Below are 19,806 nucleotides of genomic sequence, written 5' to 3' on the forward strand. Positions count from 1 at the left end.
TGGTCTCCCATGTTTAAGAAGGACGAATTCAAACTGGAACAGGTACGGAGAAGGGCTACTAGGATGATCCAAGGAATGGAAAAGCTGTCTTATGAGAGGAGACTCAAGGAGCTTGGCTTGTTTGGCCTAACCAAAAGAAGGCTGAGGGCAGATATGAAATAAATATATCAGAGGAATAAATACCAGGGAGGGAGAATTATTATTTAAGCTCAATACCAATGTGGACACAAGAACAAATGGATATAAGCTGGCCATCAGGAAGTTGACTTGAAATTAGACAAAGGTTTCTAACCATCAGAGGAGTGACGTTCTGGAAGCAGTGGGGGCAAAAGACATATCTGGCTTCAAGACCAAGCTTGATAAGTTTATGGAGGGGATGGTATGATGAGAGAGATGAATTATTTGCCAAAATTAGGCTTTGCCTATTAGTGGTAAATATGCCCAATGGTCTGTGATGGGATGTTAGATGGGGGTGGGGTCTGAGTTACTACAGAAAATTCTTTCCTGGGTGTCTGGGTGATGAGTCTTGCCCACATGATCATGGTTTAGCTGATCATCATATTTGGGATCAGGAAGGAATTTTCCTCCAGGGCAGATTGGCAGAGGCCCTGGAGGTTTTTTGCCTTCCTCTGCAGCGTGGGGCACGGGTCACTTGCTGGAGGATTCTCTGCACCTTCAAGTCTTTAAACCACTATTTGAGGACTTCAGTAGCTCAAATATGTTAGGGGTTTGTTTCAGGAATGGGTGGGTGAGATTCTATGGCCTGCATTGTGCAGGAGGTCAGACTAGAAGATCATAATGGTCCCTTCTGACCTTAAAGTCTCTGTTTCTATGATTTTGTGCCTAGTGACTCAAGTCAATCAGGGCTCTACCAAATTACATCTTGTGTACTCCTAATTATTTTTGATTGGTTGACTTAAGTGTCAACAGAATGGCAGAATCTCTTATTAACCAAAGCAAGTTTTAAGCTATTTAATGAAGATGTTAATTGCTGCAAAAAATCCCACTGTTAACTGACTATAAAGATCCGCAGACAGCACCTTGGAAAGCTTTATATTCAGATTGTTTTAAAATTTGTTTGCAAAATAAGCTTTATTCCTTAAGGAGTTTATCTGCTCTTTCATTTTTAGCCCTAATCTTCACAGCAGCCACTGTTGTCATGGACTCTTGATCTCCTCATCAGGAGCAGAGGTACTCACGAGTGGGGTATGTCTGTACTGCAGCTGTGCCGCTGTAATGCTGTTAAGAAACAGACATAACTAGACGAGCAAAACTGGGTGTTCTTCTTTTACAAAGTCTTATTGGTCATTCATCCCCAGTGATAAAAGTGAAGTCTCCAGGGGCAATGCTTGAATAAATAGTTCCAGTTTTGACCCCATTTCTACAAACAAATAGAAGCAGAATTGTTTCCACACTGAGGTGTGTGGGTTTTTGTTTTTGTTGTTTTTTTTAAATGTGTCATGTTGTATCGCAGCTCTTGAGGAACATTAATATATGTTAAAGATGCTTAGATATTCTGGGCACCTAGAGGAACCTAGGTAAGGTGGAGAGGGAAAAATTAATAATTTATTTTAAGGTGCTTTTATGACATTTCTGAGGCTCAGCATAACTTTAGTTGTGAATTAGTGAGTTATGTCTCTGTGTCATCATGTGCACCTATTCCTGACAGTATTCACAATAAGGGTATTTACTTTCACATACTCCCAAAAAAAAATAAAAAAATTCTTCCATTGGGCTGTGCATAGGCCAGTTTGTACTATTGTTGCGCAAAACGGGACATTATATTACTGGTAATGTAAAAAAATAAAAAGCATGTTCTAACCTTTCCTTACTGGAACAAACTCCTCTTTCAACTTAGATAATTTTACTGTCATTATTTCTTACTGAAAAGGAAATAAATGATGCAATGTCTTCAAGGTTTTCCCACCAGTGCAGGTATTGCATGTTTACATCACTGTACCAGTAAAGGTGTGCTGCTTCGTAATAGGGATTTCAAGTCCAGTCACGCTTAGCCATACTAATATTGACTTCTTAAAATGTAGCTATGTAGAGGAGAATTTAACCTTCCCTTTAAAAGGCTTATGTATGTTGTATGAACATTCAGATGTTCATTGGAGCTGGAGAGCTCTCTGTTAGGAAATGAGAATATATAATCCTGTGTAATTTATCTGTGGTCGTAATATTTAGTTCTGTTTAGATATGGCTGCTAAATGAGGGCTACTTCTAAACTGCAATCCACAGGGCAAAGATAATTTAAATAAAATAAATGCCACTTCCGTATCCCCTTCTGTTCAAGGACTTCAGTGTACATTGTGAAGATAAACTTAATTTCACAATATGCACATGAGGTAAGCAAGTATCACTATCCCGCTTTTACAAATGGGGAAACTGAGGCACAGATTAAGCAACTTGTCCAGAATGACATGGGGAAATCTGTGGCAGAGCCAAGCCCAGGTTTCCTGCCTCCCAGTCCTGTGCCTTAACCAAAATTATTCTACCCTTGTCTTCTAAATGAAGGTGTGTTAAAATAACCTCTTAATGCAGAAGAGACTAAATTGCAATAATCACTCACTTTTTAGTGAAGTACTCAGGAAAACTTTTATTCTTGCTCTCCAAAAACCATTTTTCTAGCTCTTATGAATTTGTTTTTTTGTGAAGGGACAATTGCTAATGCACTGTGCCCCACCTGCATAAAATATTACCTACCATAGACAACTGCTGGTTACCAAGTACTTTTTCTTTCACTTTAAGAAAGTTACAAGGGAAGAGGTGTTTTTCCAGGAGCAAATGAAGCTTGTACCTGAGTGGCATCCCCATTGAAAGTGCTTGTTTAGTGAAAGAATCTGTTTTGTTTTAGGTGTGTAATACCTACAGGATGCAAATACTTTTTATTAAATGAAAGGCTTGACAGCTATCTTACTTTGACAGATGTGTTTTTCTTTTGATATGCAATATTGCCCTCTGCTGGTTAATGGTGGCTTAAATGAACTTAAGGCTTTTCCCTTTAGATCAAAGGACCTTGATCTAACAAATTATAAGACCATATTCGGCCCAATGAGCTGATTTAACTGGCTGTAACAGAAGGTAGAATTTGGCCCTAATTAAATTAGTTGTAAATACATTCTATGGTAGTTTGGATTTTTCAGCTATGCAAAGCACCAGGAGCCTTGTTCTAGTTGTAGAAGTTCTGTACTTCTAAATATAAATCTCAACCTGTATAGCCTTACACAATGAAAGTATTTTCTCTAGGGGTAGCAAATAATGAATAATTGATTCCAAGGGTCTAAGTATTTCACATGTAATGGTAAACATACCCCCCAAAAATCTGTTTTCACAGACGAAAATACACACACATGTTTAATCTTGTGTAGTATTTAGTAGACTAAAGATCTAAGATATAATCTTCGATGCTTTCAGTTTTCAGAAGATTACCCTTCCTCACAAAAACACAGATACTGTGCCTCTCATTTATTCAGTACAAACGTTGCAGCTAACAAATAACTTGTAAGTGTTTGTGTAAACACACTTGTGTGTGTGTATATATATATGCAAATATATAGATTTTTAAAAATGTCTTGCAATGGCTGTTTTTTATAGTAGTTTTATTACTTGTGTTCAACAGTTGTCTGAATTTTTACAAACAAAATAAAGATGCAAAATCAACCTAAGTAAAGAATACAGCATTCACATGCAAAGTAAGCTTTAATCTGTTTTAGTATACTATGGAAACAAATATAAAAATTTAAGTAGTCAACTGGAGTATAGACGCAGTCATCAATACAATATTTGGTGCACTGTACACTTGGTATTATTGCATATAGCTAATTGTGAGGAACATTCAAATGCTTCTAGATGTCATAAATCTAGGAAGGGGGAAATGTTTTTTTCCTCAATGTCTAGTGAAGTGAAATTTGCAGTGCATTTGGTTCAGAGGAAGATAAGCTAAATCCTTGTGTACTGGAAATAGGGGACATAGAAGTTAGTGGAGATCCTTCGTTTTTATGGTTGGGGGGAGGGGAAGAGGAGGTGTGTTTATAGCTTAATGAGAGACAGCTAACTATGTTTTACTTTTTTAATTAGGGTAAATATTTCACATCAATAGTATTTGTTCTTTAGCAGTTTTAACGCTGTATATATGTGATGTCTGTGGTGTACAGTTACTTAATGTGTCCCTAGGCGTCGTTACACAAGGCAGTATATAAGGAAATGCAATTTCTTGCAATAAAGTGCTCATGAAACTAGGTTGAAGATTACAATTTCTAGAGGGGTGTAGTTCCTTCGTTGGAGAGACACTAATCAAAATTCCTTGAGGAAACCTTAATTCCAGGATAGTACGCAGGACTTACGGAAATAAATACTTTTAACTTATTTATAACAGGTGCTGTATTGCTGTGTTCCATATCACAGAACCGTAGTGTTTTAGTGTGGATTGCTATCCCCTTCTAGGCAAGAGATGGACTTGAGCTAGTTTGGAAACATCCCTTGCCGGCTTTGCTCTTCGCTGACAGTGCCTAAATATTTCATATTTTTCCACATCACGCTAAGCCTTTTTGTGCTTCAGGTGCAGCTGCATCACTCAGATACGCCCCAGACAGGGTGAAACTGGTCTTGTGTTGATGACTTGATTTTGGCAGACCAGGTGTTAAGAAGCTTTGTGGGTGCAACTTTTGGTACACAGTAGCTAGCATGGCTGACAAATCAGCTGGCTTCAGTGGCCTGTGGCAGTTTGCAGTAGCATACTCACGTGCCCTAGACATGGCTATATAGTTTTCCCTAGCCCAAATAAGTACCACAAAACATTAGGCGATTTCTCTATCACAGAATAGCACCTAGAAGTACTAACCAAAGACCTTCAAGGGCTAGGCAGTGTTCTCTTTGAAGATGGTCCTTCCCAAATTGCTTACTCTAAATGATAAGGATAAAGAGAATTTTAGAGATGGGGGCTGGTGGCACAAAGTAAGTGACTTGCCGAAGGTCACACAGTCTGGCATAGCCAGGGATTAAACCCAGATTTCCTGGATCCCAGTCTACAGTTTTAACTAAAGACCATCCTTCAGCACTTGGTACAACTGAGGTCTAACAGGAAGAGCATCTGCCATGAAATTCAGTAGAAGCCAGACAGCTGTAGCCTATCTCTTGCCAAGAATGTAATTGAATTCAATGGGAGTTGAGGGCATTTGGCATCTTTCAGAGTACTTTAGTCCACTTAAAATAAGTTTTAATGTGTAAAATGTCATTTTATAAGCCTGGACCCAAGAGGACTTTTCTGCTGCTTTCTTAGGCGTGTTTTTAGTGCAGTTGCTAGTTCCTGGAGTATCTGTATGACACACCCAGATGCAGAAAGAAGGGAGGGTAACTGCTGGATAGGGGTTTAGGGTGTAAGAGGCTGAGCACCAAATCGTGCTGAGGAGTGTGCTCCTGGGGTTGTGAGATTACAGTACTCTGAATTCTGAGTCTTTCAAACTCTTCCTTCATATTGACTGAATAAAAGTCAAAACTGTTTCAGAGTGGTAGCTGTGTTAGTCTGTATCAGCAAAAACAACGAAGAGTCCTTGGGGCACCTTAGAGACTAACAAATGTATTTGGGCATAAGCTTTCATGGGCATCTGATGAAGTAGGTTCTAGCCCACAAAAGCTTATGCCCAAATACATTTGTTAGTCTCTAAGGTCCCACAAGGACTCCGTTGTTTTAGTCAAAACTGTGGAATTCTGGGTGTGACAGGGACCTAGCTGGAATAGTTCAGTGAATTCAGTGTGTCCATGTTTGTGTAGCATATAGGTAGGTAATTTAACACCTACCCCAGTATTTACAGTAGTGTCCATTTTCATTTCAGCTGGTATAAAGCAGCCTTTCCTGAAAGGGGTACAAACATAAAACTCCTACAACTAATGGCTAATGCACATTTCTAATGTGTACCTGCTTTGAGATATAAACTATAAAAGTGCACCAGAGAACTTTGATGTACATCAAAGGGAGAGCTGTGCAGCCTGTGTTCCTGTAGGAGGGGAGGAATCTCTTACCGAGCTTGCAAAGTAATTTGTTAGGAAATCAACTCCCTTGATCTGCCATGATAGCTTTAATTGGTACATCGGACTTTTCCACTGAGTCTGATTTCTGTTCTTACCATTTTTTAAAAGGATTCCTCTTAACAGACCTGGTGTAATGAGATTGATACATGTGTAAGAAGTACCTGTGCCAAGTGCTGCATAGACAGCATCTCAAACGATAGCATGGACGTGAAACCCTTCACAGGGACTCTAATTCCAATCTTTAGCTTCCTGCAGGAGAAACTAATGTTTGTTCCTTGGCTTTGATTGTGCACAGTGCAGAGCACTCTCCGCTGCTTTCCATAGCAATGTCAGCTGAAAGTACTCTGCTCCACATGGGATCGAGGCCATTGCATGTTGGGTGAAGTCATACTGCCGGGGATCTCCTACTGACCGCACAGGAGAACGTTAGGGAACAGCTTGCCAATTGTGTTCTCTTAAAGTCAATATAACAAGCACAGCCAGGCTGCACCTTCATGTGGAAATATCTGGCTTTTTTTTACAGAACTTCTCTTCCATCTCTCCCTCTTGCTTGTGTCTTTCAAATAGGGGGAGGTTTGACTGTTAAATCTATGAAGGAGGCCAAGGCCTAACCAAAACATTGTACAGCGTAGACAATCAGTTCTGCCACCTCTATAATACACCAGGTTATAGTCAGGAGTATGTTCAAAACTGCTGTCAGGCTAAATTCACTCAAATACAAGTACAATAAACACATCTGCCACTTGTGTAGGATTTTAATTGCTTCATGTGGCTGAGAGATGAATTGTCCTGTGAAACAAGTAAAAATTATCCCTATCTCCTTTTCCTGATCCCTAAAATATAATCATATACAACGACCTTTAAAAAGAAAACAATAATCCTTCCATGTGTAAGTATCCCAGCACTGTTTTAAAGCACACAAGAGTTGCTTAGGTAACTGGATAACAACTGACCCCGGATTACTGTTGTTGCTTAATGCATACATAGTGCTTTTCCATCTTCAAAGCATTTCCCAGACATTAACTAATGCAACACACCCATCCCTATGCAGCTGAAATAGTGTGGGGAAAAAACGTACAGAATGTGACATGCCGGTTTTGATGCATGTAAAATGACGCCACATTTCCTCAAATATTAAGTGATAAAATAATTGGATTAATAAAAAAAACAAAGCTCCTTTGTCTCCTATTCACTTCCCTCTTTTCCTTCAGTATAACTGTTATTCAGGTCTTCAGTTTTTTTTCCCATTATAGATTTTAGCTTCTCTGTGCCTTTTTCCTTCTGTTCCTGTTTGAAGTTTTTTTTTCCTCCCTCAGTACTGTGTTCCTTTCAGTGTTTTTACTCCTAATGTTGTTTTGATATGGTAGCTCCAGCAGAAGGGGCTGAATTCTCTGCTTTATTGTATTGCCGTTGTCACAGCTAGTGCAGCAAGGCAAATTCACTTGAACTCACAGTGGTACGACTTTTTCTTCTACAGTTTCCTGAACTCTTAAGCTTATTTCCATCATGTTTCTTTTCTTCTGTGTGTGTGTGTGTGTGTGTGTGTGCGCGCTCTTTCTCTCCCCCTTTCTTTCTCTTCAACCATATTTCCTCTCTCCTACTTTTCTTTCTTCTTCAGTTTCAGAATCTCAACTCTCTTCCTTCCCTCCTGAGAACCAAATTCACCCTCTTCCCTCATCCCTGGAGTCAGCCTAACTGGACTCTTTCCCTCTTGGCAGTAGACAGTGCTTCTCTCTGTTGCAGTGCTTACTCCTTCTGTGGAAGCCTCAATCAGAGCAGTAGTGGGATGGCTTTTTCAGCTGCAGCAGGGGAAACAAGGAAAAAGCCCTTTATCAGTATGGCGGGGCTCAGCTTGCGTGCTCTGTTGCTCGGGCACGAGCATCTTGATTTTGCACCAGAATCTGGCAGGGTAACTTCTGGCAGGGTGGATCCACTGTGGTAAGATTCTGGGGGGAAAGGGGGACATTCCCAGTCTTTATGCAGTAGCTCAGAGGACAGTAACATCAGTGAGTGGTAGAGAGTAATGTTATCCCTGTCTTTACCATGGAGAAACTGAGGCATGAAGAGTTTAAATGGCTTGCTCATGGCTACAGACAGTCTGTCAGTACCAGGGTGTAACTTAGTGTTCCTGACTTCCAGCCTGATTTCCAGTTGTTTCAGGTTAAGCTAAAGCCTTGATGTGCTTCCAGCTCATTTCTCTTGACTTGTCTGCTTTTCAGGTGTGGCAGATGAGGAAGCTCTTGCTGAGGAGTGCAGCCGTAGAGGACAACAGGCCCTACCTTTCCAGTCTACCAATATCCGCCTCCCGAAGTCCCACAAGCCTGCCACTTTCCCCAAACATGCCTATCATAACGATGAGGTGGAAGAACAAGATAGAGCTCGGGTTACAAGCAGCTTGGAGACCCCTTTATATACATCAGGTGTGCACATAAAGGTTAATGAGAAATGTACAGAAAATGACTCCGTTAGTCAAAAGAGAGAATCAAAAGCCCAAGAAAGAAAGCATTGCTGTATACTAACTTAATGCTAGCTCCCCAGCAGGTAACGAATGCCAGCTTGTGGGCTTTCATTCTGTACTAGCTGTGCTCTGCAATTCAGTCTAGATTCACAAATGCCCTGGCTGTATATGGCACATCCTCCAAAGGGGGGTGAGTATGACCCTGTAGGCGTGAGCAAAAAGTAATGCACTCAAAAATAATATCCATACTTTTTGCCTTTAAAGACAGGGAGGTCCTTAACTAATCAGTGTGCTTTCATATTTATTTAAATAAACTGCTTGGTTTTCCTTCCCCAAATGGAAATAAGTCCAGACTTCAGCAACTGAATATTGTTTCTGGAAGTGGGAATTCCTTGAGGCCGAAGTCTACAGTGCAGCCCAGGTAGACAGACTTGCACTAGCATGCTAAGAGTAGCAGTGTGACCATTGTGGCTCAGGCTCTCCAGCTCCCTAGGTCTGAGCTTGAGTGGCTAGCCTGAGTCTCCACCAGCACCGCAACATCCACACTGGTATTTTTAGTATGCTATCATGGACGAAGCTAGCACAGGTCTGTCTACCCAGGCTGGGAGGCTTGCTTCCAGTTGTAGCATGGATATACCAAAGGTGCTTTGCATGGATTGTGCATCTTGATTTCTAGTTCTGAGAGCTGAGCAGCCTCCAGAGGTAAATAAGGAAGCCCAACAATTGCCATGGATACTTTTTGCCATAATTTTGACCATGTGATCCTGTCATCCATCAAATTCTAGATCTGATTAGATCCCACTGTATTCTTGCCTCCTGTAATACTTATGGCTACAATACATTTGGTAGCTAGGACAACAAAATCCATTTGACTACTTCAGTTTGTCTGAATAGCAAGTCCTTGGCCATGCATAGAACTTGGTCCTGTGGTCCTCAACGCAATATATGGCAAAACCCCTATTATAGTTAGCTGGAGATTTGCATACCCAAGGACAGCAGATTTTAGTGGCCAAAATGAAGGGTTTTTTCCAGCAATGGTGAAGTAGGCCCATTGCCGTAGCTTTCAACAGGAGTTCTGCCTTAAGGAGCAAATGAAGTTGAATAGGGCCTAGTAGAGGAGGTGATGACTCCCTAAAAATACCAAAAACATTGGTGGGAATATTTCTATTCATCGACCCTATTTCCTTGCTCATCAACGCTGAAGGACAAAAACCACCTATCTTAAGTTCCTCAGCTCCTGCTGTTTCTCCACCTATGATCCTCTGTTTGTGACATTCTTGCACCACAGCTCAAGATGTCAAACACAGATTACTTTAGATTGGGAAATCAGCAGAAATGAGTGAATGTTTGAGAAACCTTCTTTTCTTCATCATGGAGTCCCTGGGAGTTTTGCCTGCATAAGGCCTGCAGAATCAGGCCTTTAATGTGTATATATGATGTAGTAAAAACTCTTCTAGGGATTAGTTTGAACCAAACCCTGGAGCTGAAGATTGGAAATGAATCTGGATTTGAACTGTGTGGCTGTCCCTGTGTGACCTCCAAACCCTAGATCTGACCTTTGAGGGAATTTAGATTCCATTTCCTCTCACTGGAATGGGAATTGAACACTTTCTAAGCAGTATCCAAGTTTCTGACACATTTGAATTTCCTTGTTGCCACCTTAACATCATTTACATAAAGTTTTTAGTTGCAAATCTTTTTACACACCTATGTCCATTAGGCTGTAATTAAAGTAAGTCTGAAGTAAACGTGCACACATACCTAAACGTGACTAATGTAGCTATAGGTCACTGTCTGCTGTACAGAATCTTCTCATCTCTCATATAATCCCTTGCCACTTTTTTCATGTTCATTCAACAGATGGAAGGACTTGGGGTGGGAGGGGAATCCTGACCGATTAAAGTAAGTTTTGCCAGTGACTTCAGTGGGGTCAGGACTTCACTGTCATTCTGTAAGTATTTTATAGCTACTGCTTGTTCCCCTGGCAGACCATGATTGCCGAAGAAGCTGTTTGTAGGTTTACATGATAGGATTCAAAGTTCAAAAAATACAAAAAGCTCCCACCCTTCTCCATTAAGACTTTTTTTTTGTAATTGAAGTTTAAGCCAAGAATGCATTTCTTACTGGCTAGGTTATAAACCTCTGCGTAATGAGCCTTTACGATAGGAAGTGGACTCTATGTGCACCTGCTGCCCCTCACAGCCTTGATTATGCAGATGACCTCCACTCTGGCTGAGATCCCAAACATCCCTGTGGCAGCTGCATCAATTTCTTAACATTCTTCCGTGAGAGCAACTATCCAATGTACTATCGGCATCTTTTAGAGCCTGATCCAAAGCCCATTGACGTCAATGAGAGTTTTACCGTTGACACCAATCAGCTTTGAAATGAGGAGGAGAAGCTAGCACAATGTGACCAGCAACAAATGTCCCTGGGACACAGACCACAGTTCGAGAACCACTGCTGCAGCACAACACCTGAGATAAGAGTGAGGTAAAATAATTTAACTATTTTTGTTGAAGAAGCCCTATATTTCCAACCCTCTTCAAAAGTGGGATTAAATTTGTGGCCGTCGTGCAAGACTGTTGCAAATTAAAAAAAAAAAAAGTCCCTGACAAGTGTGTTTGGGAGAAATTAAGTGAGAGTTTCCCATTCAGTGGGACAATTTGTCACACAAACAGAACATAATTTGGGTGAAAGGTTTTGGGATAGAACAAATCTGTACTCACATTTTTATCAGCTTCATGTTGCCTTCCTACAGAAATGTGTTAAATCTCACATTACTAATGATTTTTAGTGGATAGATGGCTTAGCTGCCTTTTAGAATACAGAAATCCATGTTGAAACCACATTTACCTCAAACCGTTCTATAAGTAGAACAAGTTCATTTGCTATTTGTGAAGTCCAGATACTCTCCAGGTATATCTGAGTTTGAACTTTAAAAAGCTTAGTTGCGTAGTGAAGTGGTTTAAATGTTATATTGTTAAAAAATAATGCATATAAATTAAAAGTTCTTAAATTGTAAATTAATACATCAAGATTTGTGTTTTCCCTTTTGAGTGATAGTTTCCTGTATTAACCTATATCTTAAACCCTAATCCATTCATTACTTGACACCCATTTTCATCTGCTGGCATTATTGAAAAGGAAACCATTTAAAAAAAACCTAGCTTAACTAATCTTGAACTAATTCTGGCATGGATTCCTCAGCTGAGAAATTAAGCTACTAGAATTTACTGTATCCACAATGCGGTCTTTCTTTTAAATATCATGAATTATGTTACTAAGTAGTAAAATCACCAAATAATGTTGGTTACCCCCAATTTATTACTCTCTAATTTACCAAGGTATTATGATTCGTCTGTACAATGGATGGAAAAATGTTTGGCAAGCTGCATGAGCAGAGTTGCTGGGTTTTTTGGGAGGGTGGGGAAGAAGGTGGGAATGGAGACCTAACCCAAGGAATCTTTGGGAGGCAGGGGTAGAGCTGAATAAATACTCCCTAGCCGCTGCTAGACTGCATGTGACATGGTAGCAGCTGCACTCCTCTGTGCTCAGAGGGTGGGAAAATTGGCCAGTGGATTTAGTCACTGGCTTGCTGCCTCTGGCCTGGGCTCAGAGCCCTGCTTTCAGGCACTGTTCTCATGAGGGTGGCATCCCCCTGCACAACTGTCCCCGTGAAGAGAGCTATGTTGGTCAGTCACTTTTGGTGTAGGGCTTCCTAAGCTGCATAGCCTGGCAAGCTTTTGCTTGCCCAGGGTGAGTTTAAAAACAAATTTCAGGGTTTCTTCATTAGCAGTATCATTGCAAAAGGCAGGCAAGTCGACTTTGTTCAGGTCATTGTATTTTCATGGCATTCTGCTTGGCTGACTAAACAAGTAGGTAACATGTAGCTTGGTGAACAATGTAAAGGGAAGGCCTACATAGGTGGTTAAAGTGGTTTGTTTCTCCCCCCCCACACACACACCTTCCTTAAAAGCCTGTTTAACTTAAAAGTGAAGCTAAATTACTTCAGATGGCTAGAGGATGAAGCTACATAAACTCCGGTTACAAATAAGGTGCAGCATTTGAGCAGTGAGGGTAGTGAACAATTGAAACAACTTACTGAGGTATGAAGTGTATTCACTATCAGTTGAAGTCTTTTTAAATAAAGATTGCTGTCTTCCTAAATGATACACTATAGCTCAACAAAGTTATGGACTTGGGGCAGGAATTAGTGGGTGAAATTCTATGGCCTGTGTTATGCAGGGGGTTAAACACCCTCCTGGTGTTACAATGTATCTCTGAATAAAATCATACCTAAATAGTTATTTGCAGTATAACTTATTAGGTGTGAGGGCTTTGTAATGGCTCATAGGAAGGTGTGAATAATGTAAAGTAATTTAATAACCTTTAGATCACACCTTGTTAGCATTTGTTGTGTTTGGACTGAAAGTAATCAAATATATTTTAACGCAAAATAATAGAAGATATTTTCTTCTTACGTATAGGCCAATCCCCTTTGCCCCTCCCATAGTTGTATGTCACCCTAGGAAGCCCTATGTACGGAACTGAGCCACTGCTGTTTCACTTCATGGAGGGATTTTGTGCAGGGAGATTCCACCCTCATGAGAGTCTGAGAGCAGTACTTAAATGTATCTCTCTCTGGGACTAGAGGCAGTGAGCCAGTGACTGAATCATTGGCCAACCTTCCCACCCTCAGCCCACACAGGAGAGCAGCTGCTACCATACTTCAAGCAGGCTGTAGCAGCAGCCAGGGAGCAATGCTGCCAACCTGGAGCTGAGGAAAGATTGATTCACATCCATCCCTTGCCTCCCCAAGATTCTCTGTGGTAAAGCCAATGTTAAAAGATCAGGATGTGTTCCTTGCTGCTGACCACAATGGGTTGTGGGGCAGGAAGAGGTAGAGAAGCTGTTCTAGGGTATGCACTTTGTGCTAGTTACAGGCAATGAAGCCAGCCTGCTGAGTGCATTGTTCCTCATTGCTGCCTGCCAATCTACTTCGCTTATTCTCCTCTCTCTAAGCCAAGGGGAGAGGGAATGGGGCTGCTCTCACCATCCCACGGGGCTGCTCTCACCATCCCACGGTTCTCCCACTTTTGCCTCTCTCCTGACCTGATTCTATCAGGATGAAGAGGACGGCAGAGGAGCTGGGTAGTAGTGCTCTCTGCAGGGCACTAGTATATTTAGGTATACACTCTGTCCATACGTCCCTCTTTGTTGCTTCTCAACGGTGTGATGTGCTTTGAAGCCCTAGACTAAATACATCTGTCTCATGCCTTCTGGAGATTCAGAAACATTGTGTGCTCTGAAGCCCACTTAAATGGAGGACCCAGAGCATTGGAAAAACTAAAGTAAGGGGCAGCCTTGGACCCAGCGAAGAGGCTGTCAGATTTATTGATCCCTGATAGGGGGAGTTGTTTGAAGTCATATAGCTTCAGTTTTACTTCAGTGGGCTTTTTAAGTATAAAGCTGCGTTCAGCTTTTTAGAGAAGTGGGGTGGTCAGGTGGGGCATGACGTAGAAAGGGCAGGTGAGGAGGTAGTGGCATGGAACCAAGGTTTCAGGTTCTAGAAATGGGTCAGTTCCAGATGGTTACATTGGCTGGACTGCTTCACCTGGCTCTGTTTGTGACAGGAGTCAACAAAAGCAGGAAAGTTCCAAGTTAGTGGCTGCCATCTGTCCTTTAAATCGGCCTATTTTCTGCATATTGAGGCTTCCTGCAGCTCTGATAAACCTTCTTTACAGCCTCCCTATCCATGTGTAATCTCTGCGTTGCAATACCTAACCTTTAGAAAGGTACCATGGTCATTTCTGGATGTGAGAATTCTCTCTCCTCCCCCCCCCCCCCAATTAAAAAACAAACAAACAAACACTGTTTGGCTAAAGAGAGACTGTAAAAATCCTGAGCCTGTTTCACCAAATCTTGATTGTGACTTCTCATCTTGTTGATCACTGACTGTGTCTCTGACTCTCCAGAGACAAGTATTTCAAATTAATCAAATATTAACGTTAATGAAGCAGCAGTGTCATTATCTCACCACGATTTGTAATCTGCCTGCCTGCTGTTAAATTCTGCTGCTTGGTCATTCAAATAACTTTGGGGGCAATCTTGCATCCCATTGAAGATTATTAGATACGCTTCAGTTGTGAAGGTCAGTGGGACTATTCATATAAGAGTTAAGGGGCTGAGCACCTTGTCTCGTTAGGAGTTATTCAACCTGTTTGGGTTAGATTCTCTGCTGGTGTAAATCACAATAGCACCACTATCTGTGGAGCTACGCTGATTTATCCCAGCAGAGATTCTGGTCCACCTTGACAGGAGAGGAAGGACTTCTTCATCACAGAAGCTTAGAAATGGAGAAGACCCATTAGTCCTGTCTTTCCAGGAATGGTCCTTATTGTAGCGTTTTGGCTGTCTAGTTTTAAATGTCACTGTTTCCCATGAGAGATCATTCCAGAAACTGGTCAGAGTTCTTGCTGTCAGTCTCCCAGTTCCTTAGTCTCTATTCTAACATTTAGTATTAGTTTTGGTCATTTATTTACGTAATGAAGCAAATTGTGTCCATATACAACAAGTTCACTTAACCAGGATGCAGATAATCTAATATAAGTGATATAGGGTTCCTTTCTATGTTTTTGAATGTTTTTTTTAAAAGCCATCTAGTGAAATATCAACTTCAGAAGCAGTGTCACCTGTCTGTAAAAGCCTCTTCAGAGTTACTAAGAGTCTTTTGTGAAGGGAAAATGAGAATAAGGGCGTAAATCATTAGGCTGTAATGGTTCCTTTCTGAATATCCTTGCTAACATAGTCATTAAACTGACTGGTTTGGAGTGGCTGATTATGCTACTGATATTGCCTTTCTCACTAAAAAGAAAAATCCTGTAAATTCAGCCCATTGCTAACTGATTCTTTTTTATAGGAGATTCTTCACCTGACCACCTTATTCTGCATTGTCTTCTCTTCCCTATTCCAAGGGGGCTGCTAGTGCCCTTCTGAGATAAGATCCCTCTGGTCCGTTGCATTCAGATATAAGGCAACTCGAGGAGTTTTTCCAATTGTAGGTCAAGTGCAGTTGAAGGGGCTTGACTTTCAGTGTGAACTATAATACATGATGCAAAGTGTTGATGGTGCTTCGTTCTCAGTAGTAAGCACATGTTCAATAACCTCTTTCTCATGGCAGCATCTGTGGACACCAAGGTGGTATGATGCGTTTGAATAGGAAAAGCTTTGTCAGCATCTCCACAAGTTACACTCAGAACACTGCTGCTTTTTCTCATCCTTAAACAGCAAAACTGGTTTTCTCTTTAACTTGCCCAGGCTAATAGCACGTGGCTGAACTATTAAATAAGGATCACAGTTTCTTAAACCCTATGGTTACTAAGCATAAATTATGAAATAATGCTGCTGTACACAGTATAGGAGCTGAAATAATAGCCAAGGAAGAAATTCACCATTGGCATAAATAGGTTCAACTCCAGTGAATTCAAAAGCTGTTTGCTTGTTCCTGAAGTGAAATTGGCCCAAAAGAATACCATATGGTTCTGCTGACCTGAAGCTGGAAACTTTCCCTTAAGTACTGCAGTTGTGAGGTGGGCAAAACTCCCACTGATTAAATAAGCATTCTGCTTATGAGAGGACTCAAGGGTAGAGCCCACAGAGAGATTGTAAAGCACGATGGCTAATACGTAGCTCTTTCCTAGTGTTTTTAATCAGTTGACCTCAAAGTACTTAATGTCGGTAGGGAAGTATCATTATCCACCCTTTACAGATGAGGGAAGTGGATTTAGAAGCGAAGTGATGTGCTCATGATTACATAGCAGGTAACTAGCAAAATCAGGATCATAATAGATCTCCACATTCCCAATCTAGTGCTTTATCCTACTTACTCCACTCTCCCTCTACAGCCCTATATGTGAGATGTGGTTGTGAGACTTTATCTGTTTTGTGTCTGCCCCGTCCACCGGATCATGCTCCTGCTCAGTGACACAGTATTGCTGAGTTAGAAGCGTGTTCTTTTTCTTAAAGCTTTGCGTAGCAAATCTTTAAGGGAATTGTAAACTGATATCATCAGTCTAAATCTATTGGCTTTATTTCAGATTAGAATTAATTAGACTTGAATGGAGATGGTTCTGTTTTCTATGGTGAGTTGTACACAACAAAAGCCTGGGTGGACAGTTCCATTTTACCCAGAGTTTGAGAAGAAGAGGTGGGTTCTGATACACGACTCTGGTTTTCACATCTCTCTTAAATGCATGAGAGAGTGCGCCAGTGCCGTTCTAGGGGTAGGCAAGCAGGGCAGTCCTCCCAGGGGCTAACATCTAGGGGGTGCTGTCCTGCTTGGCCTTTTTGCTCCACTCTGATTGGCTGCCCTTTTTTTCCTGGCTGGTGGAAGTGTGACCAAAGAATTTTCTACCCTGGCTGATATAATGGCTAGGGCCGCTTTTGCAGTGTGATCACATGACCTGATGGAGAACCAAGGAAAAAGCATATTAGGTGCTTCAAAAACAAAGACTTCATTTGCATATGCTCCCCTCAAGTGGAGCTAGATAGTTACTTGAGTTTATAAGTAGCTTAGTCCTGATATTTAATCCTTGTTCTCTTGCACAAGGCTTACAATATAAATCCACTTAGTTTAACTAGCTGATGAAGCATGCGCAGGCTGATGTTCGGCACACACAGTGGGCGTCACTAAATGTTATGCAAAATACTATCGTTTTTACTCAAGATCATTTTCTATCCTTAGAATGAGGAAGACAGTGCAAGTACTATGGCAACTTCAAATGCTGGGAACAGGCAATAGCACTGTCTGCATATGCTCTAGGCTTATTTATTTGTGTCCATTTTGTAAGTTATCTTTATTTTTGAGGCTCTTCCTGAATGGCTTTGAAGTTCTTTGGTGCGTGTTTTTACATCTTTCCAAACTTCAAAGCTACTGAAGCTTTTTCTTTCCTAGCTTTGTATTAGATTTAGTGGTCACTAAAGAAACAAACCAAATTAGACCAGGTCTTCTTGAAAGAATATCTAAACCATTCAGAAAACATGTGTGCATTTATAAAGGAAAAGTCAATTGAATATTATGAACTGTGTTTTACAAGCCATATCTCCTCAGGACACAAAGAAGGCAGCAAGAGGAGGAGGCAGAAGCAGAGAGAGGAACAGAAGAAGAAGAAGCCAACCAAAGGAAATCACTAAAACGGACTCCTCCGATACTCAGTACCTTTACAATGACACCATATGTTATCGTTACATTTGAGCACACTTTTTTGTGTATATTTTTTTGGATTGTATACACTGTTAGTAAGGAAGCTGATTCATATTTAAAACTACACTAAAATTGCACTATATTACCCTTTAGCAGCACAGAGTGGCTTTTTTGCCAGTCAGATTGGGGACTTCAAAGTAGGCTGATCTTGGTTAGAGGTGCATTGTATTTGAAATTTGGAAAATCTTGCAGAATCACTTACTACTTCCTTCCCAGCAACTAGATCTACTGTAGTCCTAGTGTTTTCCTCTAGGATATAAGGGGTTGTAACAATGTCTCTTTATGTCGTCTACTCCTGGTATCCTCAGGCCTGTTAACATATCTGAGTTAAACCTTGATCCGCTTCCCTTTGATTTCAGTGGGAGTAGGACTAAGCCTTTAGAAACTAGCTTTAAGAAACAACCTAGTAATAAGTATGCAAACTTCATAATTGCATTTTACGTTAACTTTTTTCTAACTTAGGCAGAAAAATTATTTCTGTTATGATTAAATATGCTGTCACATGTTGCATTGTGAGGTTACATCTGGTGATTTAAGAAAGCCAGTGTGATTCTGGTCTCCTGTAAATATTCATACTGATTCATTATGCATGGTAGACTCCCGGAGAGTCACTGAGTGAAATCATTCCTTGTGTTTTTCATCATTTTCAATTTCTACCAAGTCTCTCCAGATAAATTATCTAAATGTTGTTTTAAATTTACACTTGATTTCTGCTGAGTGGATTTCAGATCCTGAACATGTTTTTCAGGTTCCATATGATTCTACCAAGTAATTCTTTGCAGAAATATTTATCTAGAATGTCAGTCACACATGAGGAAAGTATATTTACATTAGTTATATTGCAGGACTAAACTTTTTAGTTTGGAAACATTTTCTTCACTTTTAAAAGAAATATGTTGAGTCTGGCAAGATTACTTCCTTGCTTCCCATAATTGTTTCATGTGCATGACACACTGCTTCTCCTAACCTTTTAATTGAGCACTAAGTAGAATCTTTCTATTGTCTTAACTACTTCCCTGCATGTTCCTTGCCAGTAGGTTGCCTTTTCTCTTTAACCTATGAATAGTAATTATCAACCATGTTTGTTTTGTTCTTTTGTGTCTGCTCTTTTTGCTAGTATGTTGGTGATGTAACTGACTTAAAACTGGCACTGTTGGAAACCCAAATTTCCTGGAGAAATTCACTCATCCTTGGTATTTACAAAATGTAGCAATGTACACAATGATGTAAGGAAGATGCTAAACAGAAAAGTAAAATCTGCTGCTCTAGAATGACTGTTAAAATATAAGAAATCTTGGTAATCTACAATATTTGGATGGTTTAGCATATAATGCTTGCATTAGGAAAATGTAACCGTATGCAGATTGTTAGGGTACTTAAATTAGGTTTATCTGAAATTTAAGATTGAGAACAGTTTTGGTTTGTCACTTATAAGTACCACTTAATTGTTTTGTGCAGTGTTACTAATATTTAAAAATAAAGACAATTCTCTTTATTCTTTGTCATTTTTAACTATAAAAAATAGTCTTGCTCTGACATCAGTTGGCTATGTCTAAATTAAGCTTCAGTGTACTAAAGAAAATGGAGGCTATACATTCACAAGATAGTCAAGTACCCATGAGGAATGGTTTCTTTAGCAAAGATTAACAATATACCGTATATTTGTACATATGGTAAACATGCTACAGTGGGAACACAAAGTTAATTCTAGTTTTAGAGTATTTCCTTTCCAAAGTTTCCCTACACTTAAAATAGTTAATACTGCTAAAACTAGAAATATATTGTAGAGTTCATTCTAATGGAAATGCACCTGCTGTAAGCATGGCATTCATATTGACACCACAGGGTTACTTTGAATTCAGCTATTCTGTGGGATTTTGAAAATTATTCCATTTGGGGATTTATTTATTTTTTGGAAATATCTCCCCGTTGCACACTTTGAGATTTGCTCAAATGGTGAGTACTAATGGCTTACACGTGTGTGTTACAGTAACAGAAGGGTGACAAGAAGAGGTAACAATAGTTACTGCATCATTGTTTAAAATTTCATTTT

At 40.3% G+C, this 19,806-nt stretch overlaps 1 protein-coding gene across 4 annotated transcripts in view; it reads left to right on the plus strand.

Moving 5' to 3' along the window:
* Positions 1-19,248, plus strand: part of DNAJB6 (DnaJ heat shock protein family (Hsp40) member B6) — a 96,965-nt gene extending 77,717 nt beyond the window's left edge. For 3 of the 4 annotated variants that reach the window (XM_039523290.1, XM_039523291.1, XM_039523292.1), the window contains exons 9-10: positions 8,250-8,450; positions 17,601-19,248. In XM_039523290.1, the coding sequence (XP_039379224.1) occupies positions 8,250-8,450; positions 17,601-17,683 (284 nt within the window). In that variant the 3' untranslated portion in view covers positions 17,684-19,248. Of the gene's footprint in view, positions 1-8,249; positions 8,451-10,348; positions 10,391-17,600 lie in introns of all 4 variants that reach the window. The other variant, XM_039523293.1, reaches the window with a different exon arrangement.
* The last annotated feature ends 558 nt before the right edge of the window (positions 19,249-19,806 follow it).

The sequence above is a fragment of the Mauremys reevesii genome, linkage group 2 (genome assembly GCF_016161935.1).
Source record: "Mauremys reevesii isolate NIE-2019 linkage group 2, ASM1616193v1, whole genome shotgun sequence".
NCBI classification, from domain to species: Eukaryota; Metazoa; Chordata; order Testudines; family Geoemydidae; genus Mauremys; species Mauremys reevesii.